Source organism: Amphiura filiformis, chromosome 4 (genome assembly GCF_039555335.1).
Source record: "Amphiura filiformis chromosome 4, Afil_fr2py, whole genome shotgun sequence".
In the NCBI taxonomy this organism is placed as follows: Eukaryota; Metazoa; Echinodermata; class Ophiuroidea; order Amphilepidida; family Amphiuridae; genus Amphiura; species Amphiura filiformis.
In genome coordinates this window covers 67,864,162-67,890,383 of record NC_092631.1, presented here as the reverse complement: position 1 = coordinate 67,890,383, position 26,222 = coordinate 67,864,162, and the positions used below count along the sequence as shown (strand labels likewise).

At 37.6% G+C, this 26,222-nt stretch overlaps 1 protein-coding gene across 2 annotated transcripts; it reads left to right on the top strand.

Moving 5' to 3' along the window:
• The first annotated feature begins 9,466 nt into the window (after positions 1 to 9,466).
• LOC140151268 (uncharacterized) lies at positions 9,467 to 21,054 on the top strand. Of its 2 annotated transcripts, none has more exons than XM_072173545.1 (5): positions 9,467 to 9,614; positions 12,585 to 12,664; positions 13,567 to 14,174; positions 15,552 to 15,732; positions 17,431 to 21,054. In XM_072173545.1, the coding sequence occupies exons 2-5, from the start codon at positions 12,590 to 12,592 to the stop codon at positions 17,938 to 17,940; spliced, it is 1,374 nt and encodes a 457-aa protein (XP_072029646.1). In that variant the 5' UTR covers positions 9,467 to 9,614; positions 12,585 to 12,589; the 3' UTR covers positions 17,941 to 21,054. The 2 variants fall into 2 exon arrangements, with proteins under 2 accessions (XP_072029646.1, XP_072029645.1); XM_072173544.1 differs by having other exon boundaries at positions 9,472 to 9,626.
• Positions 21,055 to 26,222: the final 5,168 nt, after the last annotated feature.

Sequence of the window (26,222 nt, the reverse complement as noted above, 5' to 3'; positions counted from 1 at the left end):
CTATTGTTGGGCATACCTTTTACCTATTCAGCCATTGTATTTGGGACTGTATTGACGGATATTATTGAATATTCATGAGCCTTTTTTAACTTTCACGGTAACCAAGATTGCCAGTATCTGTTTACACAAAAGAGCGCCCAACGTAAATAGACAGGTATACAGATTACAAAACAAAATCGATTTGGAGTAGAGTTTTACACCTGTTTGGGCGTTAAAGGATGTTTTATTTAGTTGGGAGTTCCGTCTAAAGTTTTGGAAAACATTTCATGACGTCAGAATTTGATAATTTTGTGTAGGCTTACAGAAAACAAAACAACACACACGGTCGGGAAAGCAGGATAGCAGACAACAAACCTGAGACTAAAATAATAATTCAAGTATAACAAACCACGACAATGAATCCGGGAACTTAGAGATATATTCATATTACATCAAGTATCTCCATGATATCTTAATTTAAAATAATAAATAATAATTAAAAATAAATAAATAAAAATAGATAAACAAATAAAAATAAATAAATTTAAACAATAAACCAAATAGGGGCTGTGCAATAACTATGAGCTCCACTTTTAACCAAGGGGGTTCAAATTTCAAACGTCCTGCCAAAATTCGCTTTCACCTCAGTCTCGCCCTGCCAACAAATCTTCTTGCCCCTATTTTACCCCTAAATAAATAAATAAATAATACATACATACCAGCAAATTATTTTATTGTAAGTGGTGCAAATATTGATAATAAATAAATAAAATTATTAAAAAACTGTTACATCCACATTCCACGTGTCATAATTGCACCTGCAAAAAGTTTGTGTCTAAGCATGGAGGTATATTTATAAATTATACGTCCATGGTCTAAGTATAAGAGCCGAATATTATTGTACGCGTGTTTTCTGAGGAGGTCCGGTAAACGGAAAGTCTACATTAAGGAGAGCGGGCTTCCGCGCAAGTGCGGATGCTGCTTCAAACTTCGTTACAAGAAAAGTATTTCTCTTGATCTGGCATAGGCCTATGGGTCACCGGGTTAAACCAAAGTTTCCAAACCATATTTACTTATGCCCGGGTATGATGACAAATTAGTGACAGATCCAGTAACCAAGTAACAGTGATTACGTGACTTTTTTGTCTGTGGTAAACAAGACTGCTTTAATTTCAAGAAAAATAGACATTCTAGCCATGAACTTTTCGCTTTAGTGATTTTGATGAATAGATTGTAAACCTAGCCGTATCGAGTACGATTATACTTAAGATAAGGGCCCAGACACCTTTAATTGTCTTGTTAGGGGCGGCACAAGTATCCAGAAAACAGATTTCTCAAAAAAATAAAATAAAATAAAATAAAATAAAAACAACAAAAAACCGATTTGCGCTGAAGTGACTTGGGTTATTGCGTTTAGACTATACTTGGCGGGAAAAATTACCCACCTTAAAAACTCAGGGATAGGGTGGTCGATGAAACATTGACGGCAAAGGGGAGTGCAGTGGGGCCAAACCTTGATTATTTCTCTTACCAAAATATTCGAAGTAATATTTAGGTTGTAGTATAGCATCATAGCCAAAATCAAAATTTAGTCTGTATGGACTACACTTGAAAGTGCTCTGACACTTAATGGCTCTGACACTTCAAAGTGTCAGAGCCATTCCAAAAGAGAAGGGGACCATCTGCAATAATTCCTATGTACCAGGATAATGCATTTTCCAACTGGTTTGATATATGCATAAGGTGTGAAAATGCCAAAATGAACTTGAAAATGATCAGCCCCCCCGTTTGTGAAAAGAGCTTGTATATACGAATATATAGACATACGTATATACCGTAGAAACCCGTCTATAAGGAATAGAAGCGACTGTGATGATAGCATATTTCACGCTAGCGCCCTCCACAATATTATATCATTATGGAATTTGAGCAAATCATTTACCGACACAAGCAGGTATACAATGTATTATTTTATCTTTATTTCGCATCTCACGAGCATAGCTCACTTGGCAAGGCATAAGACTTTGGTTCTTTAGATCGGAAGATGGTGAGTTCGAGCCTCATCACGGTCACACAAACTTCTATAAACAAAATATTGTTCAAACTTTTCATTTATATTTTCTTGCATTTTCTAAAGACTCCTTTCGTGATCATTTTTTTTTCATATTTAGTTTAATTTATTCTATTGTTTTTCTTTTATTGTTTCTTTTCTTTGTCTTTTTTTCTTGTTTAATTTTATTTTTTCTTTATTTTTCTTTGATTCATATAATATTGGCAGGATAAGGAGAGGAGGGAACTAAAGACCCATTCAGTGATTTGCTCATCCGGACGATCGTAAAAATCATCAAAATTCACCTTTGTCATTGTCATAGATGTGGTAACATAGCCTGCTAGTGGTTCAGCAGAAAACCGTGTGACACATAATATACATTTGGCTACATTTTATTATACGATAAATACGAATTTATTAAACATGGTAACAAATATTCTCTAGCAGATCGGTTATACGATGGAACTGGTAGGCATAGGCCTATTATAAATTCGGGATATTAAATATCTTCCTGACGAGACAGATCTGCGCATGTGGTCAAAGACGATTCCTTACTAGCCACAGACCGTCCGCTGGAATTAGTTGAATCGCTATGGCTGTTGGTCGGACCTCTCATCTCTCCACATCGATTGTGACCTATCCCCGACATTGCCCTTATGAACTCACATCCTCCTGTTTTATTCAATACGCTGGCGAAGTTACGTAATAATCGGATTAACTACCATAGCAATAGGTGAAAACAATTTTTGAATATACCGCGTTATACACTGATACGTTCAGGCGGTACCTCTTCATTGAACCATATCATGCTGCACCTGTAAGATCTTTGAAAAGACCAGTATTGTATTCAATCTATGATTGCAGACATACACAGTACAGGTGATGAGTGTAACCTGCTTGTAGCGCAGCGCGATATGTTCAAAATTGTTTTCACCTATTGCTATGGTAATTAATCCGATTAATTACGCAACTTCACCAGCGTATAATGGCCGAATAAATTCTGACCATCACTTGGCTTGTTGGATTCGTCTATACTACAATTCGCTGTCGAAGTGACGTAATAATCGCAATAACTACCATCAAGCAGATTGCACTAATCACCCGCGTATGTCACCAAACATAGATTGAATACCACTCTTTTCATAAATACTAATCTTACATGGCGAGTGATTAGCATTTCTTTGACAACTATGGTTTAATGCATAGGTGCCCGGGTAGGTGCCACGTGAACGATGAAGTGCAGGGCTATATATTCGAAATTGTATTCATCAATTGCTATGGTAGTTAATCCGATTAATTACGTCACATCGACAGCGAATAGCCTATAGTATGGGTTCAAGTGGAACAAAAATAGTGTATGTCCATTGCTAGCTATGGTAATTAATCATGTTAGTGTTTACATCACTACTTCGGTGAAGACAAGAGAAGTGTGCCTTCTCTACCAACGCCTGTGATATAACAGGTGCAAGCGAAACAAAATTGAATGACCAGAATAGTTTCCTTTGTCAGATCAGAGAAGATGGATCTATTCTCATCTTCTCTGGTCAGATGAATTGATTGAAGTTTTTGAAGACACTCTATTCTTGATGGGACAATAGATTCAAATATGGAATAATTATTATTCCTCATCTATTTTTTTTTATTGAAAAAACTGCAATTGTGGCAACAGAACAATATTTATTTTGATTTCATTTCAAGTAGAAACAAAATCGTGCTTAAGCCAAAAACGCACCCTACCTCAAGAATTGGGATGGCACAAAGGTGCAACATAGGTTTTTATTGCAAATACGAGGACAGACAAGTAGTTACAACACATCTGTCTAACCGTGGGTTTCGCTATTATTTAGAATAAATGCTTTTACTAGTTTCTATAAAACCATAAAATTACTAAACAAAACTATAAAAAAACTATAAAAAAACTAAAAAAAAAAAAAAAACGCACCTAAAATTAAAAGTAGAAAGGTAGATTTGAAGAAAGATAAAAGAACATGTCAAAAGTTAAAATTAAACGAGAATGAAAAAACGGAACCGGTGCCCGGACCATGCTCTCTTCAGCATGTCTTCAGTTCCAAAGTCCGACGCTCTATCAATTGAGCTATACGATCCTGATATACGAAACAGTCGTTATTATGTCAATACAATTGATTGGTGTTACAACATACTTAGATGGAATGCATAGCCACCCAGTGCCAGTATATATTTGCTCAAACTCCAAATACAACAAGCAACCAATTTTATTGAGGGCGTTTCTTAGGTATATCCTTGTAGACGGGGTTTTACGGTATATATACAACAAGTATGAAAAAACAATAATAGATTTTATTTGGTCACGCACCCACCCCTCTCCCACACGCACATATTCCACCTCACACCCCTCTCCCACGCGCACATATTCCACCCTCACACCAACAGACCATTTTTATCGGTTGATTTTGATCTATGAAATTGGAGGGAACTGTTTTTTGTGCTGATTAATTATTTTGTCTGCTATATTCAGGAGACAGCAGAGGATTTTCCAACTGGTGTGAAAATGCCAAAATAAACTTTCTCGATTATCCCCCCTTTAAGAATTTGAAAGACATTTTTTCTTTCACTTTTTCCTTTTGCTAACCATTTTATTGGTTTGGATTCAAGAAATGGGAGGAAACCGATTGAAGGGTTATTTTACGATTTGTCTGCTATCTTCAGTAGATAATAAGGGTCAGTTTTCAAACATGATTGTCTAAAGGCAGAGTATAAAGTAAAGGTGACCCCACGTTTAGGCAAACTGACCCATTTTTGTTCTTTTCAGCATCGGGACCCCTAGTATTTCATTACGGATTGACGGTATATACTCGACAGCAGCATTTAGCTGTGGACTGTGGCCTAATTGTTAACGAAACTGAGATCTGAACTCAATTTGTCCCGCAGACTCTCCTGGCTGGATGAGAGAGGAAACTGATTTTTGTTGATTAATTTGTCTGCTATCTTCAAGAGACAGCAAAGGATTTTCCAACTGGTGTGAAAATACCAAAATAAACTTTCTCGATCACCCCCCCCCCTTTAAGAATTTGAAAGACATTTTTCTTTCACTTTTTCCTTTTGCTATCTTGAGTAGATAGCAAGTTTGATAAAAGGTATGAAAATACCAAAATAAACTTTCTTTGTCACGCACACACTCCCCCAAGACCATTTTATCGGTTTGGATTCAAGAAATGGGAGGAAACCGATTGAAGTTTTTTTTATTTGTCTGCTATCTTCAATTTTTGCTCTTTTCATCAGCATTGGGCCCCCTAGTATTTCATTACGGATAGACGGTATATATAATGACTACTCGACAGCAGCATAATTTTAGCTGTGGACTGTGGTCTAATTGTTAACGAAACTGAGCTCTGAACTCAATTTGTCCCGCAGACTCTCCTGGATATGAGAGAATAATACAAAAAAATATAGATGGCGCTGTACCATCAGTAACAACGACTCACTCAGTTCATAATTTTCACCCTGACCAATTTTGTGCCTATTTTGCATTTTCTCAAAAATCATAGCGCATTGATGACAAGTAAAATATGTATATTATAGGGGCAAGGACTACAACTACTTCACTGGAAATTTTTATTTTAACACAGACAACAGTAGTGGAGTTACAGTCAAAAATGAGGGAAAACCAATATTTGATCAATAAATCAATAACTACTTGCCTTGAGTTGCTGAATTCTTTTCAGTGCAGTAGTTGTAGTCCTTGCCCCTGTAATATACATATCTTACTTGTCACCAATGCGCTGTAATTTTTGAGACAAATGGAAAAATAGGCACAAAATTGGCCAGGGGTGTAGTACATTTGTGGGTTACAAAAATATCAAAAAGTAAGAGGAAGGCTAGATTTATAATAATGATACCACAATCCATCATTATGCATTGGAACTCAAATAATATCAAGCAGATTATTGAGCCTTTCTAATCTTGCTGGTCATCAAGTTATAAGGCAAGCAGGGACCATAGACATATGTCAAGCAGGGACTATACTACACGGTCCCTGAGTCAAGTAGCCTACATATGGCCTGGTCTCTAGATCTCGGCTTTTTCATTATTTTTGGACTTAGTATTAAGGTCTACCTTGGTACTCTATTTGTACGAGGGCATTCATTATGTTCGTAGAACATTGACTTGTAGGCCTACTTGTGAGCACTAGCCAGATTCTATCTCACTCTTGAACATACTGCATATCAAAAGTGCTTAATGCATCCGTAATTTTTCTTGAAACCTTCTATGACTTCATTCTTCAGTGAAGACTCACCAGCATTGATCACCAGCAAAAATTATGAAGGTTGCACTTAAAATTCTAAAATAGGTTTCAGTGGAGACCATGTCTGGACCATGCCACGTACGTATGGTTGCTTTAGGGATGAAATCAAAACTCGACCGGCGGTTGACCGCCGCGCCGATTCCGTCCGGTTGTTTAGAACAATAGCAACCGGACGAGTTTTGATTTTGTAGGGTACAGGACACAATCCGAGAACAGTCCCATTCCTACAGTCAACCTTCTTCACTTAGACCCTATACCTCAATTTTGCTATATGTGAGCTTATGCATATTATGATTGTACTTTCGTTTGGTAAATAATCTGTCTTCAAGACTCTCCCTGAATCTCAGCTCAGAAAACAGTGATGAAGACCTTCCACTGTGATGACCGAGTGATGATCTTCTTATGGATGGGAGATCCATGTGCTTCCACTGAATGGACTCATACTTCCAGTGTTAATATAACTTCTAAATAATGAAACTGGTCTCGATCCCCATTCTAAGTGTGTGGACTTGATTATGTCAACTGGTCAATTTTGAATGAAGATTCTGGGACCCCATCTGGAAGACAGGCCTGGAAAGGCTGGAATACGCACATGTTAATGGATTTATGTTGAAAACACTTTCAGAGAGAGTTATCATATTTTGTGGCTATATATATATCTCATCTGTCTAATCTCTTGTTTGGCTCTTAAAACATTTTCAATGTCATTCAGCACGCATGCGCGTATTTTTTTTGGGGGGGGGGGGCTTTGGGGGAAAGTATGGGGCGGCAAAAACGAAGGGGCGGCGGAAGAAGTAGGGGCGGCAAAAACAGGGGCGGCAAAAACGAAGGGGCGGCAAAACGAATTAGCAAAGAAATAAGGACGCAAAAAATTTAAAAAGCATAAAAAAAATTAAAAAAAGGTTGCTTTGCGGGCGCTAGCGGCTAAAATCCTTTTTTTTTTTTTTTTTTTTTTTTTTTTTTTTTTTTTTTGCTCTTCACTTTTTCAAACGACCGTGAAAAAAATTGGGTCAACCTTTTCGGGCTGTTAAGGAAGGGGCGGCAAAATTGTTTCTTCTTCAGCCCCCCCGGGGTTGGGGCGGCCACGGTACGCCACTGGCACGTGATCATTAGTGGTGACGTCAGCAAGCCTCTTGGACCTTGTATAGGCCCTACGATCTTCAAGGACGCTCATTCCATCCTTGAACTCCAGAGACTACTTCATTGCTGTTGAATGCCAAGGACGCTCATTCCATCCTTGAACCACAGCTTGAACTCCAAGGACCATTTCATTGAATGTCAAGGACTTCATCACCATTTACAGCACTACTGTAGGCCTACATTTCATTTGAGTTTTCACCATGATGACCCTTTATTTCTGAGTATCTGTGAATTCAAGGGGGTAGACTTCCTCTACAGAGTGTCCTGCATGCCCAGTGCCCATAGTCCTATACAGTGATGCAAAAATTGAATACTTTTGCAGTAATATTAAGCTTTCAAATGAGACCAAACTCATTACCATGCGAAAAGTAGTTTTACACTAATTCTACGAACTTTTTCACCGCCCCTCGTATAGAGGTCCCTGTACTCCCACACACACCGTGCGTTTAGCAATATTTCCCTCATTTTTGATTGAATGGCTGGAAAATATGTATAGGGGAAATTTTTGAAGTTTTGAATGGGGGGGTTAAAAAGTTTTAGGTGTGTGAACAGGGGGTTAATTTGGCACGTAGAAGGGGGTGTACTTTTTTATGAAAATAATAAAAGTTTTGGTCAAATTGAAAAGGTGATGCGGGCGGGTGACGGGAAACTAATAATTTCATTACCGGCCTAGTCCGACCCCGGGGTGGGGGGGGCACTTCCATAATGGATATGCATCACGTGCCTCGGGATAGACCCCCTATTTCAAACCGGCTTGTACCGTACCCAAATGACCCCCTTTTTTGTGTTATTGTCCTACCTCAAGTATTATACCCAATGACCCCCTTTCGCATTTAGGCCTAGTATTAAAGCTTATTAAATCATGTCTATTGTATTGTCACCGAATCCATCCAAATCAAGCATTTTTTTTTTTGGCGGGGGGGGGGGTAAAGGTCGTTTTGGCATACCGCCAAAGACAAAGAAAAAATGAAAGAACTGAGAACCTGATGGATCAAAACTAGCCTATTAAAGCCAGAAAAAAAGAATTCAATGGAAATGTACTTCCCGGGAAATGTGTTCTTAGTTGAATAGACTAGTGTTTGCCAACTTTATATGTGGCCAGTCCTGCTATATAGCTTGTGCATTTTGAGTACATTGTCAAAAGAACATAATTATCAATGATATTATAATACAATTAAATCACGTGACCATGATGCCCGCCACGATAGCTCCTGAGTGACGTCACCACCGAACACAAAATATATAAAAAACACCGATCTTGATCTTAAAGGACCACGTGGGTGTGCACCATTTTTCCTATAGTTTTTTGAGGAAATTATATCACAATACTTCCTGTTTAAAGAATCATTCATTCGCTTACAAATGAATGTCCCCCGGGGGGGCCTCTCCCTAAGAAATGGTGTACGGGGATGCTCAAAGGTTTTGAGGTGCATTTTCATCGTTTTTGGTATACCAATGGGGTGGTTTTGAAATTGTTTTGGGTATATTAATGACCCCTTATATCTGTGATGGTATTGAGATGGGCTGTTGTAAGTTTTTTGGTATATTGATGATATAATGATGGGTCACCATTTCAGTAAAAATGGTATAGAGATGGGTTGGTTAACTGATAGAAGCGAGGTATAGTAATCGGGTGCTTTTTTGCACTACGCAGGTATAGAGATGGTCAACATTCTGAAGTATACTTTTAGCACCCCCGTACAAATATTTTCTAAGAGGCCCCCCCGGGGAATGTCCCCAACCAGCAATTTCTTATGTCTGTAAAAAAAATGCAATACGTGGGACACACGCACAATGACGTATCAATCCCATGATTCCAAGCACTTATGTGTTTAATAAGTAAGAAAATATCTCTAATTGATACATGATATTTGGTATTTTTACTTAAGAAATAGATACACCGGTATATGTTCTACAGCTTATTTACATTTACATAATATATAGAAGTATTTGTAAGCTAATAAATTATCAATAAATAGAAATTGTTTACATTAGGAAAAATTCATCCTAGAAACATTCTTTCTCTTTTGTCGCTGATCCAATCTCGGGAAAAAGCGTGGGGAGAGAGCTCAAAATAATCAGTAATTTGCAGCATTTTCGTGCCAAGACAAAATTATCCCGACAGTTCTTTGGATTGAGCGTAGATTGGTGCATTGCCAGGTTTGTTATCAAGTAAATTTACTTTATTTTGACACAAATAATTATAAGCCGTAGCTTTGCTTGGGACGGCATGACGGTAAAGGGCACGCGCAAGCTGGGCATGAGGTCATAGATTATTTAGCTGGCTTGACATGCTTGAGGAGCTGGCGGATGGGTCGGGCACATGCACAGTCCAGCGCAGTTCATATGCGATGTCCATTTTGCAGCAAGAACCCTCAATATGAAATGAATGTGATATGAATGAATGAATGAGAATGTATGTATGTGCAATAATTTCTTTTGTAATGTTTGTTTGGCTGAGCTGACTGAGTTGATAATGTGTCATTTATCAACAACAACATCAACATGTTTGAATCATTGACCTTATGGATAAAGAGAACCTGTCTCCCATGGGGGATTACCCACACACATGCCATATCAAATTCTTAATTCTGTAAAAGGCCAAATAAAATAAAATGAATTCATGTTTTTAGGAAATTCTTTAAATTTTTGTTATCATGACATATAATTTAAACTTCTTTGTTGCAAATAGTCATGACATGATAGTGTTTTAGTCATGGGAATAGTGGTCCAGCTTTTGGTCTATTGTCAGTATTGAGCAGTGTGTATAAACCTTTTTTGTTTTAAATCGGAGAAGAAAACAATCTATTCACTTGGTAATGATGGTCATGTGGTAATTTCAGGAGGAGGATGGAGAAGTTTAGGAAGAGGATCTGGTTCAGGAGGAGGAGGATCATGATGATGGAAGTTTCAGAAGTTGAGGCGGATCAGGAAGTGGAAGTGATGGAGCTGGAAGAGTGAAAGAAGATTGAACGTTAAAACTAAATAGTAAACCTTTGTGAACACTGAATTAGAATAGAGTGGAACAAAGTTATACACAGATCATGTACTTTCTCCATTCAAATTATCTTTATTTTCACCTCACAATAAGCCCAATCGCCATTGTGACTTCCGGTTTTTGAGAGCACTTTTAGGACACTTTGACCTCTGACATATCGGGGAAATTTCTCTAATTATTATTTATTTATCTATTATTGTAAAAATGTTATCATTAAAAATATTTAAATAATTAATCTATACAACAAATATATTTTTGATTTGTTTTTATTCTAGTAAAACTTTTAAAATTATTTTGTATGCACAAAAACCAATATTTCTGATAGGTCAAAGGACAAAGTGTCCTAAAAATGCAAAAACTGTCCCACAATGCATTGCAAACTTCTAATGCCGATTTGGCTTATTCACAAGCAATTTATTGCACGTACAAAATAGTCTTACAAGTTACAAAGTGAGTTGTGATTTCCTAAAGGTTTCTGTGAATTTATTCAGGCCCGTGAAAAAAAGTGAGGGCCCTTGAAGTTTTGAGAGCATGGGCCCAAATGGCCTGATTTTTTTTTCGCTTAACGCTAATGAAACACTGGTTCCAGAGTTCCATTCTCAGAGTTCCATTCTTTTTCCAAACTATTTATGTAATATACCAAACATAAATCCTGGAGAGATGGGGAAAAATCCCCCAATATATTTATAAGGGGTGATGGTCCATATAATCATCCCATCTCCCATGTTGACATTGTATATGGGTTAAGGGTGTGAGTGAGTCCCGGGAATTCGAGTCCCGCCCGATAATCCTATTACCCAGGCAGGAAATTCCCTGCCCGGGTACCCAAAATTAAAAATAAAAAAAAAATGCTAGGATCATGGTTGACCTAGACCTAAATGCTAGGATCATGGTTGACCTAAAAAAAAATTGAATTTTGCACATTGTTTTGTGTTTTTAATATGAAAATTGATACATAGTTTTCATGTCATACTCTATTACCCGGTAATGATATCAAAATGCATTGAATTTGAATGCATTTTGATATCATTAATAGAATATGACATGAAAAACTATGTATCAATTTTCAGATTAAAAACACAAAACAATGTGCAAAATTCAATTTTTTCTTTTAATTTTTTGTAGGTCAACCATGATTGATCCTAGCATTTAGGTCTAGGTCCAGAGACACTACAAAAACGAACAAAAAACTTTGAAAAAAAATTCAAATTTTTATTTTTTTTGTAATTTCGGGTACCCGGTTACCCGCCCGAAAAATGCGCCGGGTACCCGGGCACAAAAATTACCGAAAATCACACCCCTAATATGGGTTTCTGACCAAATTAACCTCATATTTTGTCATTTTAGCCCCAGAATCTTGAGCTAAGTTTTACAGTTTATGGGTAAATGTGTTCCACTTTTATTATACTATCACCATTTTAGCTCTCTTGGCAAAATTTTACAGGTGCACATTATAACTTATTCTATTGCCAAAAAGTGCTGTTTTCACTATACCAGTACAGGTACTTAATATCCCCCCATGTCAAAAAGAAATTTACGCCATTGATACCAAACTTTGTTTATTTGGATGCACGTATATTACCATTTGAAAGTTGTGATTTCCTAGCTATTCTGTATAAATTATGGGTATGTGTTAGATCAAAATCGAAACAAATACCGTATTTCATCAAATAGTTGCCCCCCCCTCAAATAAACGCCCCCCACCACTTTTTTCAACCAAGATGTTTCAAAAATTCCGATATTTCCATGCTATCTTGTGTAGTAAGCTTACCAAGTTGCTCACATGGTCAATAATAGCAGCAATAAATGGCGAAAATCTGCATCCGAAACCCGGAAGTGAACCAAAAGTCAGTGTCAAAAGGTCATAGTTCGTCATTTTAGCGTGACTTTTAAGCTTACCTAATGATTTTAACGGGAATTGTTGTGCTAAAAATGACCTGTAATAAACGCCCCCCCTTGGGAAAATGTAACGCCCCCGGGGGCGTTTATTCGACGAAATACGGTACTCAATAAAATCGTAAAGCGACATCTGATTGAGAAAAAGAACAATGGCCTACTAGGATGAAAACACAAATATACATTTTGATTACCGGTACTTACAAATGGAAATCTTTTTTTTTTCTTTCTTCCAGTGAGGATGGCAGATCCTATAAAGACAGAGAATGTACCAGTTCCGGGATCATTGGTGCCTGCTGCTGGTGTTCCTGGGCAGGTTAGTAGTGACTGTAGTACAGACTGTACAGTAAAACCTCATAAATAAATCTGATACAAGAAAAACCCTGTTATAATAAAGAAGTCTTTTTCCAGAACCAAGATACAAAATTCTTTTGTTATTTATTGTTTTTACAACCCTGATATAACAAAATTTGGATATAAAGAACTAATTTCTCTGTCCCTGACAACTTCGTTATAATGAGTTTCCACTGTATTAAAATTATTGTATGTATGAAAGATGGACTTTGTTACCCAAGAAGTAATTCCAAAACGATCCGAATTATCAGCATAAGTAAGTAAAACATTGGGATTGTTAATTGTTTACAACCATATATTTCAGGACTGGTACAGGCACTAGTGCTATTGATTTTGAAAAGATGTCCCTGATTTGAGTCTTATTAGTTTGATGACGATCACAGCACAGTCCAATCTCGCTTGTACAGATCTCTCTGTTATCTGGCCGAATGGTCTTCAAAGCAAAACACACTAACACAGGTCTTATATTTTTATGATTTTGAAGCATTGGAAGGATGCATCTCTTTGTTTGCTTTTGTTTTCTGTGTTACTGTTGTATACTGAAAGTGAAATGCCATGTTTTCAGTCTTGCGTATGAAGTAATTCATTGTTGTCTTCATTTGCACACTTTGAACGTGCAATGTAGATTATAGAATTACTCATATATATATTCACTTACCCATATTTTTCTCTTATTTGGCTTTTGCTTGGGTACCGTACATCAATGCAAAATAAAAGTAGGATGGACTGTATGTTTAATATCTAGTAAGATCTGATTTTGCTTTAAATTTGCTTGATGAAAAAGAATTGACCCATTTGTATTATTTGTAAAATTTATTAACAAATTACATTGCATTATTTTCTTATACTTGACCCTATATTTAGGTGCTTCCTGGAATGGTCCAGCCAGTCATGATGATGCAAAGTGCAGCAGCAGCTAACCCAGCCATGCATGCCCAAGCTGTACCATCTGGGCTCATACCAGCAACTATCACGCAACCTCCAGCATCCAACTCAACCGCCCCCAAACCAAAAGGCCGTCCAAAAGTCATTGTTGGCAAGATAATGACAGGAGGCAAAGAAGAGCCATGTTTCTTCTGCTCTCATTGCTCTCAAGCGTTCAACACTGAGTCTTTAGCTTCAGAGCATATCAAGACCCACATGGCACCAAAACCATTTCGCTGTGGCCAGTGCGGCGAGGAGTTCGCTTCCAAGCTGGGTGTGCTGAGCCATATGGAGCAACACGTCAAGGAGAAGAACTACCCGTGCGACAGGTGCGATCAGAAGTTTGCATTCCACTGCGTCTTGTGTATGCACAAGAGGACCATCCATCGTAAGCAGAAGCCTATATCATGCATGGTGTGTGGCAAGAAGATCTTCGGCAAATCCTACATGGAGATCCACATGCGTCGTCATGCTGAGCTGAAACCATTCAAGTGTGGTGCTTGCAAGAAAGGGTTTGTGACTTCCCAAGATTTGAAGCAACATCGCAGGTAAGATTATGCGAAATGGAGGGCTCTTTATAGATCTCATCACAGAAGGCTCACCTTTAATTAGATCTAGTATTTAATTTTAAACCGATATGGTCGCATGTCATAAGTTGGGTATGCAAAAAGGGTGGAGGAGATTTTATACTCTTTCAATCCACTGAAGCATATAATTATACATTATTCAGTAAAAAAGTCACATCAGTTGAAATGAAAAATGCCAGGGGTGGAGGAGCAGGCGGATGTGGAGCAGGCGGATGCGGGAGTGTGCAATATAGGGCCTATGTGAAAATTCACATGTCAGCATGTCAAAACTACTCGTTACCTTTTCAAATCTAATGAGGGTATGATGTATTGACAGCTTTGAATGTTGAATTTATACAACTAAAACAATTACTGACTACTTAAGGTGGTACTACACCCCCTGATAAATTTTGTGACTAATTTTGCATTTTTCTCAAAAAGTAACTACAAAATTACTACATTTTGTGTACACACTGGTAACAAAAGTTATGTATATTATTGGGGCAAGGAATCCAATATACTTCACCGAAATTTCAGTGATTCAAGCCAAGGAGTTCATTATACAAGTTAAGAAATGAGGTACATTCTAGCGGTACCTCTTTTATCATAAATAAATTATACCGCTTGTCTTGAGTCACTGAAATTCCAGTGTCGTAACTTGATTCCTAATACCCCTATAATTTACACAACTTTTGTTACCAATGTGTTATTATTTTTTGAGAAAAATACAAAAATAGTCACAAATTTAACAAGGTGTAGTACCACCTAAATGGTTATGTTCCATTTTTTCATTTTCATGAAATCCTAGTTGAATTTCAGTATTTGTAGCAACATGCTAATGTACATTTCTCTTCTTGATATTCATTTCCTTAATAATAGAATAACTGTCTCGCTAATTACTCGTAAAAAGGTCATTGACCTTCACAATGTAATTAACATACGTACAATTATTTTAAATAGTTCATTTGAAGCATTAATGTATTGAGACCATATCCTCCAAATCTGATGACATTCTTGCATACAATAAAAATTTTACAGTCATTTTTGTAATTGAAGTCCGATTTGAGAAAAATGCATTTGAAAATTGAGATTTACATAGACACCTGTGTATTAATTAATTAGTAATTAAGCATTATCTCAAAAATTAAGCATGTGATAAGGTTACAAATGGTGTTAATTATTAGAGGTTTTCAATGTACACAACATATCAAAAATTTCATTTTTTGTCATTTTTGACCATGTAATGGAAATTGTACCCAACTTATGACATGCGACCATATAGTAATCTAATATATACTTGAATCTCAAATGCTAGATTTTAAAAGCGTACCGTTATTCTTTAAATCTACCACATTGCAGAGTCCATACTGGAGAGAAACCATATGAATGCCCTCAGTGTCATCGATGCTTCTCTGTCAAGGCCAACTGTGACACCCATGTGAAGCGCCATCAGGTGACCAAGACCTACAGCTGTGAGATATGCTCTAACCGATTCAATGCCAAGTCATCTCTCAAGAGCCATATGATGAAGAAACATAAGGTAGGCTATTCTCTGGTGATCCAACTAGCACATAATTTTGGTAAAACATACAGAATTTCGGTGAGAATCAATCAAGGAATTGACTGTCACAAACTTCTTAGTTTACACAGAAGTTGTTCAAAGAATCAAATGATTCCTGCAAATTTATTCCGATTCTCACACCGCAGAACAAAATTCTGACCCTGTACTAGTCTAGTAGTCATCATATCTAATCCTCCTGTCCAGGGACAGACTTAGGCTTCAATTTTCTACTGGCCCTCAGGGCCAGTGAAAATAGCAAATCTACTGGCCCTGCAATAAATTTACTGGCCCAGCTTTTTCAGTATTTTCTACTGCAAAATATAAGCATGTTGCAATGCGACTTTGAAGTAAGAGACTACCAATTACCAAACACATATTGCTTATGTTATAAGCAGATTCAACCCATCATTGGACTTTTGCCTGCTTGTTTAGCTGGTCTTTTCTATGTGGCAGTATGGCCTCATCAGAGGTGAAGTTTGAAAGTGAAAGAAGAGATTAGATTGATTTCAATTGATTTTTAGATCAAATACAATCAGTGGCATGTAAGTTACTGTATGAGACTGCATTCCATTAAGGGGGTACTACACCCCTGGCCAATTTTGTGCCTATTTTTGCATTTTTCTCAAAAATTATATCGCATTGGTGACAAGTAAGATATGTATATTATAGGGGCAAGGGCTGCAACTATTGCACTGAAAATTCAGCAACTCAAGGCAAGTAGTTATTGATTTATTGATCAAATATTGGGTTTCCCTCATTTTTGACTGTAACTCCACAACTGTTGTCTGTGCTGAAATAAAATTCCCAGTAATATAAATATCTTATTTGTCACCAATGCTTTATAATTTTTGAGAAAAGTGCAAAAATAGGCACAAAATTGGGCAGGGGTGTAGTACCCCCTTAACTGTGTTAATGGTTTGAAAAAGGAATGAAAAAGTCAATTGGAATTGTATGTTGAAAAGTGATGACAAAGATTATACAGTGACATTGTGAGTTCAAATAACTTGTATATTAACTGTTTGGAGACAATGAATGGAGATAATACTGATTAGTAGGGCTTGTCTGTTGACATTGAGATATCCCTGAGACAAATTGTAACATTCCTTACTTGGGTACCCTGGGTGTTTTAACCCCCTTCTACTGGTCATCTAACAGCATTTCTGATTGGTTGATAACTTGAAATGCTCATTTCAATTGCCAATTATGACTAGGCTTTAAACTATGGTCAAACTTACATTTGCAGATTATCTATACCCTCCTTGCAATTGATTGGTTCCAAATTGGACACAATATTCATTTTGGCCAATCGGCAGGTAGTTCTCATGGGGTTAAGCTCTGTAGTCCAAGTTTGTAGTAGGTCCCGATTTGAGTGGGGCCAGTTTTTGCTCTCATACTGACTAGAAATTTTTGCGAGGATTTTATTTTCGCGAATGGACATAAAATTGCTTAAAATAAAAACTCGCGAAAATAACCTTTTGCATTAGGTTTCTATTGTATCAATATCAAAAACGTGAAATTTAATTCTCGTGCAATTGACAAAATCTTCAAAATCGCGAAAATATCTTCTCGCAAAAATATTGACTTTTACAGTACCTTAACTGACATATGACATATTAAACAACACAAAAATGATCATTTTATACAACACAAATATTTTTCTATTGTTGTCTTCCACAGGTTGAACTTCCAAGTCGTATCAAGTGTCAATTCTGCGTTGGTTCTTTCACACTTCTGCGCAAGGCTGTTGAGCATATGCAGGAGAAACATCCAGTGGATTACCAACGCTTGCAAGAGCGCCTCCAAGTAGAGAAAAACCAAGCTAATGCTCCCTCCGCCCAGAGCAACGAAGCAGCAGCCCAGAAGGACCACACCTATGCGTACGATCTCATGCTCCAAAAGGCGCGGTACGAGAAAGATAAGGCCACTCCTCGTCAGTATGAGGAGAGTGTTGACATTGATGAGGATGGTGTCGTCAACGTCAAGGAGGATCCAGACGCGGATGATGTGGAGATTGAAGATAAAATGCAGCCGCTTAGCGATGACGAAGGAGAAGAAATGGAGGAAGACGAGGAAGATGATGAGGAGTTACAAGTGAAGATCAAAGATGAGGAACCAAGTAGTGATGAAGAATCAGGAGATGTTGGTGATGATGATTCTAATGATGTTGAGATTAAAGATGAGAAGTAAAAAAGTCTGTTGAGATGTTTTGTATGCATATCCAAAGTTTATAAAATGCCATGTTCGGAAGTTGGTTGCATACATGTATACATGTAATATTTTTCTACCGTTAGATGTGATGTAAATTCTAAATGTAGAATAAAGTTGAAACTGGTTTTTTTTCTCATGCCATTCCATTTCAGACAAAGAAAAATTAAATTGTACGACATGTTGTATCAAAGAAACATGTAAACTTTTTTTTGCTTTCTGAAAGAAACATGTAAATTTAGGAAGTGTTGTCATATCATGTTGATAGGGTAAAGGGAGGGGTACCATCAATTGCATTTATACAACTCATAGATTTAATATGCAGGGTTCTTGATGAGGTTGAAGGAACAAAATTGTACTCTACAAAATAATACAGTATCATTTTGTTTGAAATTTACAGAAAAAGGTGTAATCGTCTGCATTCACACTTGCAAATGTCTGGTGTGAAATTTTTGGGAGGGTGATTGCAAGTCAGAAAGGAATAGCAATAATTATTGTCGTCCACATTGCACCTTTCAAACTTGGTGCTAGTGGAGACTGGAAGGAAGCAGCCAGTCAAGGGTACTTCACAAAATAACCACCTATGTGTACAATGTATTATGTAAGTAAATGTAGTAGCAACTATGTAGTAATGTACTTAACATTTTGTATGTTTAGTTTGTGTCTTAACAACTAATGATTGTAATCAAGTAAGTATGTGACTTCTAGAGGCATTATTGCTCATTGTTTCTCAAATGTCCGAGTACATTTGTCAATACTATTTCAGCCAGACCTGAAACAAAAAATGATAATAGAAAATGAGTTCAGATAAAATCGTTTCCTGCAATTTTTTATTTAATAAACCTGGGAAAACAAGTGCCAAAGTTTTGCAGGAAGGATGAGCTTTTCTGATTGCACATTATTTTTCCACGCCTCTGCATTATTCAGAAAAAATGGCTGTACAAAATGTTGCCGACCATGATATGATACACCTTGCAAGCAGGAATACAACATACATGTACTTGCACGGTACTGAAATGAAAAGCAGTCCCGATTCCTTTTACAAAATATGCATCCAACTTAGAATTACTTGGGGTAGTAATGCAGTGCTCTACTGCTCTAAATATGTGGCTCCTGGATTTCTTCTCAGGAAGTCGATTTGTACTGAAATTCCTTCCTAATAGAAAAATTAATTTGTGTACATCGTGGAACATTCAACTACGCTTGTTACTCCACAACTAATCGTGCTAATACATGAGTGTACAACGCTACTCTACGCGTCCATATTAGCAAGGTTATCTGCGTACAACAGCTTACTACGCACATCCACGCAAAAGAATATGTTCCACGATGTACACAAATAATTTTTCAATACATGTAATAGGTGTATTACATACCTTAACAGCTCGGATGTTAATCCATCTCTATTGTGCAATACCCATTGTGGTAAGGAATGTCGGTACAAATTGGCTTTTGAAGGACAAACCCAAAATCCATGTATTGCCTGCTTTTGCAACCTGTCGATAGTAAGGGAGTGGTCATTATTTATACTATCATTATTTTTAGACAAAAAAATGTGAAATCCACCATCCCTGGGCATGATGGTGATCAGTCCGTAATGGTAGTACTTATTTTAAACCCTCCCAGTTCACAAATCATCAGCCCACTATGATAATTGCCTCAGTCATTTTTTGTCATTTTTAAGAACAAAGTACAAAATATGGTTCCATGCATTTTAAACATATTTATTCACCAATCTTTGCACAAGAACAAATGATAATGAGACAAATTAAATGGAATAATCAGAAATAATAACATTGATTATGTAACTGATGCATGCTTGAACCATGTTTCATACATACTCACGATATAACGACGTTTCTGATTGGATTTGCGCCCTTTTTGGCTGGTCATAAATACCGTTTATGACCAGTACGCAGGGCATAAACAAGCTGCGTCACGCAGCGTTGGAACCCAATTAACACGATCCACGATTTGCTAGTGTTGCGCATGTCACCGTGCCCATCTCACGCAGAGCGCAAAAGATAACGCGTATCACGCGTCGACGGTACGCGTCGACTCCCGGCCGTTGACCTCATGAGCCGAGCTGCTTAGCCTACTCATTTTCTTCCAATTTATGAAAGAAAACGGTATGGAAATGTTATTGTAAATGTAAATCCTTATTATTTTCATCTCTATTGAATTGCTAAGAATGTTGGGTATGTATGAGCGGGGTTCATTCATAGGATTTGAGCATGATCGCTGTTTATGCCCTCGGCTCACGCCTCGGGCATAAACAGCGATCATGCCCTCAATCCTATGAATGAACCCCTAATTTGTACTTTGTTCTCAAAATAACAAGAAATGACTGGCAATTATCGTAGTACTAAGAAGGGTGACGAAATGCTGACAGCAGGTGTTTTTTCCTTGGAAAAGGAATCCTGCTTGGTATTTTCTCATCGCAACTTCCTTGTATATAGATTTTTGTATTCTTTTTTTGTATTCTTTGTAGATACATGTACCCGGTATATGTATACACTATATATGTACCGTAGTTAAAACAGTGTTAGTATCCTACCGTGTATTTTGGTAACAGGCACTATCATGGTATCTTATGCTGTGTGTTGACTGTTGAGTATGACCTTTGCTTGTACAGCAGGATTTCACCTCGTTTGGATCATGAATTCATGAAAGCATGTCTGAACAATTCGCTGTTGTAGTGCACGTTAGTAACCATTGGTTACTGCTCCAAGCCTGGGCTTATACAATTGTTCCAAATTTTGATATGCCATACAATGTAGGCTTGTAATCATTTCAATCAGTGGTTCGTAAAAAAGAAAGCGTGATCCAGTTGACCTAGCAACGGTCATATTCTAACGTGCACTACGACAGCGAATTATGACAATGCCTGTAAAATTGCATATTTAATGTAATCATGCAGCTTTTAACTGGGACTAGTACATATAGGTACATTGTAATCAGAAACATAATTGGGTTCAAATTTTCTGTGACAAAGTGTCTTGTCTACATGCAAATCCATGATTATATAGTATTCAGTTTTGAGCATTTGTAACTGTTTGTTTGTCAATAATAAAACAACTGATTTACTAACAGCTAGAGGAAGTTTTTGTGCATTTGATTTCTTTCTATGAAGTATGTGTAAACACTCCATTCTTAAAGAAAAAGTAGACACTATTTAGGTCATGGACTAATGCAGTTTTTATTTCCTACCTGCACCTGCCCAAAAAAGTGGACTACCCTCCAATTTTGGTTAATTATGGTTAAAGGAAGTCTCCGGCAATCACAACAGTGTGCCTTATATGTAAGAAAAACTAAATCAAGCACGAATAACTTGCTTTTATCTAAAACAAACTCAGTGACCATAAAAAAGAATAAAAACATCTGTCTCTCAACACACGATATTCAAAATTCCTGGGCGCCAAAATAGTCTAGTGCAATGACGTCCCAGTAATACAATGAAGGCTGACGACAATTGGGCACAAATAACCATTACGTCATTGCACTTGGACAATTTCAGCGTGGGACTTGAGTATCGCGTGTTGAGAGCCGACTGTTTTATTTGTTTTTTATGGTCAATATGAGTTTATAAATAAAACCATGTGATTCGTGCTTGATAATTATTTTCTAACACAAAAGGCATGATGTTAAGATTACCCAAGTCTCCCTTTTAGGTTAGGGCTTAACTTATAGGTTAGGATGAAGTTTAGGGTTAGAGTAAGGATTAGGGTATATAACCAAGTTAATAATAATGGGTTTTCAGAATAATGACCCTTCGGATTATCAATTGTTTTTCGTGGCCATATTTATGATCGCCTAAAAAGTTGCTGCCAACAGTGCCAAGTGGCTACTGTATTTGACCTCGGCTCCCAGGTGCTTATTATTTTGTTGTCTTTTCTGAAAGGTGGAGACGATGCAACCTCTTCCATATGTATGGCTTTATTTGGTTCTGGTTAAGTTTTAATAAGATGCTCTCAGGTGAAGAGTTCAAATCTCATTGAAAGCAAACTCGGGGCATAGATGGGGAATGTTTTTGGTATGGTTTTGTGTTGCATAATTTGGAGGTCATCCGAGGTCAAGTTTTGGTTCAAGTAGCAGGTTTCAATAAAATGCTCTCAAGTGAACAGTTCACATCTCATTGCAAGCAAACTTGGGGCAAAGGTGTGTAGTGTGACCTTCAACTTGGGAAGGAGGGGGGGGCAATCCGCTTTCAAGATCACAGGAGGTCATCTGAAGTCAAATAAAGCAATGTGCGATTTCAATAAATACTGTAAAAGTAGAAATTTTCGCGAGGTTTTTATTTTCGCGAATTTCACGAGTGGACATAAAATCGCGAAAATAAAAACTTCGCGAAAATAACCTTTTGCATTAGGTTTCTATTGTATCAATATCAAAACCGCGAAATTTAATTCTCGCGCAATTGACAAAATCGCGAAAATATCTATGTTATTTTCACTGATCAAATTATGTCCCCTTTTAATTTTGAGCCAAACAAATCAAAGAAAATTGCTATTTCATTCCAGTGCCTATTATCATCGTCAATGTGTGTATTAGCTCGCCGATCGTTACTGAGCTTCACACAGCTGGGATGTATAAAGATGCATGAGACGAATAGCGATCGATATACATAGAGTTTATGCATCACTGATTCAATGATACACATGGTTTAGGTTAGGGCCAGGCTGAAAGATTTGTCCTATAGTTCTCCCTTAGTTATTTTGCACAAAAAATATCCAGTTTGACTTTCATGATAGTAAATAATAATGAGCCCTGAAAATGACTGGAATGAGCGTTTTGAGCGTTTCGACAGCATTTTTTGTGGGACATAGAGCACATCAGACCTATCGAATTGCATTCTGAATACGAAGAATGTCTTTCTGATATCAAATAATTTTCATTTTATGAAATTCACAATATAATACAAATTTTATGACAAATTATTAAAATTTGATATTATTCACATTTTGGAGTCCTCGAAGTAAATTTTATAAATTTAATGATATAGTCTTGAAGTTGAAGTGTATGTAGCTGGGAGGAAAAGACGACGATCAATTGAAAATTTTGACCTTTCATATTGAAGATAATGGATTTTTTTCCCCAAAAGACCTAATTTTTTTTTGGTGTTTTGGGAAAAAAATCCACATCTTCAATACGAAAGGTCAAAATTTTCAATTGATCGTCAGCTTTTCATCCCACCTACATACACTTTAGGTAGAAATCATCAGATTTATAAAGTTTACTTCGAGTACTGTTAAATATCAAAAATATCAATTTTTAATGATTTGCCATAAAATGTGTATTACATTGCGAATTTCAAAAAATCAAAATTATTTGATATCAGAAGGCCATTCTTCGTATTCAGAATGCAATTCGATATGTCTGATGTGCTCTAATGTCCCACAATAAATACTGTCCAAACGTTCATACCCCTTCCCTTAAGGAACTATATACTTGGTTTGAATAGTACCTCCATCTTTGGCTTATGACTTTCATAACTCGGAAATAATTGCTACACTAAAACGCCAAAAGTTTCTCCTTGGAAAATACAATTTTAATCATCATTTATGATCATTATAATGCATAATAAAATCTTAAATCAACTCACTAACATTACAATTAATATTGCAATTTGGCTGCATGCACTCATAACACACTTCTACAATACATTTTACAAAATGTTTTTGAACTTCCTGCCTTATATGTATATGTCTCAGGTTTTTTCACCTTTATTGTGAATTTGATTCAGATATAGGTGGAAAACACTGAAAACATCCATGTATGTACGTCATCCACCATTGGAGCTCCTGCACCCCTCCGCAGAACTTCCGGTAGTGGATCATTGCTGCGCTCGGGCGCAGAACATCCACTGTCGGAGTTGCTGCGTTCGGAAGCAAAATAATAGATTTTCTTATTATAATAACGTTGGATCGTTTCTGCGCTTGGGGCGCAGATAATCCACTGTCGGAGTTGATGCGCCCGGGCGCAGTCCCTTATATGTAACGGTGGATCATTGCTGCGCTCGGGCGCAGAACATCCACTGTCGGAGTTGCTGCGTTCGGAAGCAAAATAATAGATTTTCTTATTATAATAACGTTGGATCGTTTCTGCCCTCGGGGCACAGATAATCCACTGTCGGAGTTGATGCGCCCGGGCGCAGTCCCTTATATGTAACGGTGGATCATTGCTGCGCTCGGGCGCAGAACATCCACAGTCGGAGTTACTGCGCTCGGAAGAAAAATAATAGATATTCTTATTATAATAACGGTGGATCGTTGTTGCGCTCGGGGTGCAGATAATCCACTGTCGGAGTTGATAATAAGAAAATCTATAATTTTGCTTCTGAACGCAGCAACTCCGACAGTGGATTCTCTGCGCCCCGAGCGCAGAACATCCACTACCGGAAGTTCTGCGGAGGGGCGCAGGAGCTCCACTGGTGGATCACATACATAAGTCAAACATCACCTAAAAAAACAAGCTGAAATTGACATCTATGGTTCAATGCATCGGTACCGCTGTATGTTGAACGTTGTAGTGCGGGGCGATATAGTCAGAATTGTATTCATCCATTGCTATGACAGTTAATCTGATTAACTACGTCACTTCTACGGCGTATTGAACCATGCACAAAAGAGGATGCTATCATCAGTGGCGTAACTCCTATGGGCTCTGGGGGGCCGCGCCCCCGGGCACCCGGGCTAAGGGGCACCCTGGCCAGGCCTGGATACACATGCATTTCGACACGATAATACTTTGTTATAGGAACGCAAGTGGACACCTTTACCTACCATGGAGAGAATTAATCTTCATTTGGGTGCCCCCCTCAACACAAAATTTTCGGCAAGCCATGCAGAGTGCACCTTAACTTGTCATTTGAAAGACCGAAATTCAACTTGATTATACCAAATTAGTGGTATTTAAGCCTGACATTTCGGCTACCAAGCCAAATTGTTTTAGGAAGAAGAAGGGTATTTTGTACTCTTGCTCCCGGGCCCCACAACCTCTAGCTACGTCACTGCAGCTAGTGATAAATCTTGAAAAGTAAAGCAATTGGAGAAGATGAAAACATTTTTTGTTAACATGAAGTTCATTAAAAGATGAAATTAATTTGATCGGAAACACTGTTTTTTTAAAAAAGTTATGTATATATGGCTTTCAATCAAGTGCATAGCAAGCTTTCTTGGTCGGGGGATAATATTTGAGGGCAAAACGAAAGCAATTTTGGGCTTGGTTAATTTTGACCCGGTATTTTCAGAGGGAATTTTAGGTTTTTTTAGAGAGAGTGTGTACATTTAAGTCTTTGATCTTCCCAAAAAGGCTTTATTGAGACAATGTCTTGGCGTAGCGAGCAAAATGTTTGTATTTTACGCTATTTGGGCCCATGATCTGGGTGGAAAGGGCTTATACTTTGATCAGCTCCTAATCGGCGGGCTTTATAACATCGCGGATTAATATCAAAATATTTTACTTTGAGAATTGTTTTGTCATACCTCTCCAGAAGCATCACAAATTACTAATGCAAGTCCTATACTTTGTCTACTTTCTTTAACACACAAAATATAGGCCGGACAGGTCAAATAATGGCTCTCTTAACGTGGGTCTACTTTTGGCGTAGTGGTTAAAGCCTAACAAGTCCCGCCTATTACGAGCTGATCAAAGTATAATAGGGACATTGTGCTTGTATGAGCAGCAGCTGCCAAAAATCTTTTGTATTTTGCACTATTTTGGCCCATGATCGGGATGAATTTTGGTGGAAAACGGCTTCTTGTCCCTTTTCTTTTCCTTTATTCTCCCGATTTTCTCTTTCAATTTTTGTCGGAAGAGCACTTTTCTCTTTCATTTTTTGTCCGGGTGGGGGGGGCTTTGCACCATGCACACCATTGGTTAGGGGCACCCGATCTGCTTTCGCCCCCGGGCACCCTGAACCAAAGTTACGCCACTGGCTATCATGCTAAAATAAAGTATTACAAAAACAAATAATAATGTAGAGGATGCCAGATTTGCAGCACACACCTCAAAAAAATCTCAATAGGACAATTAAAAGAAGGTGAAAATTACACCTTTGCTGGACCCACAGATGATAAAACAACCCAATTTCCTATCAAAGAGTGAGAAACCCTGAGCTAGTTTAACCAATTGGTCCAGGCTGACACACGCTTCGGTCCTGATGGGACCAGACTAAAGCAAAAGACACAAGCCAAACTGAATAGCTTCTATCAGCATCCTGGCCTGATCAAAGAAAGAAACAATTGAAGAAAAAGAGCAAGGAA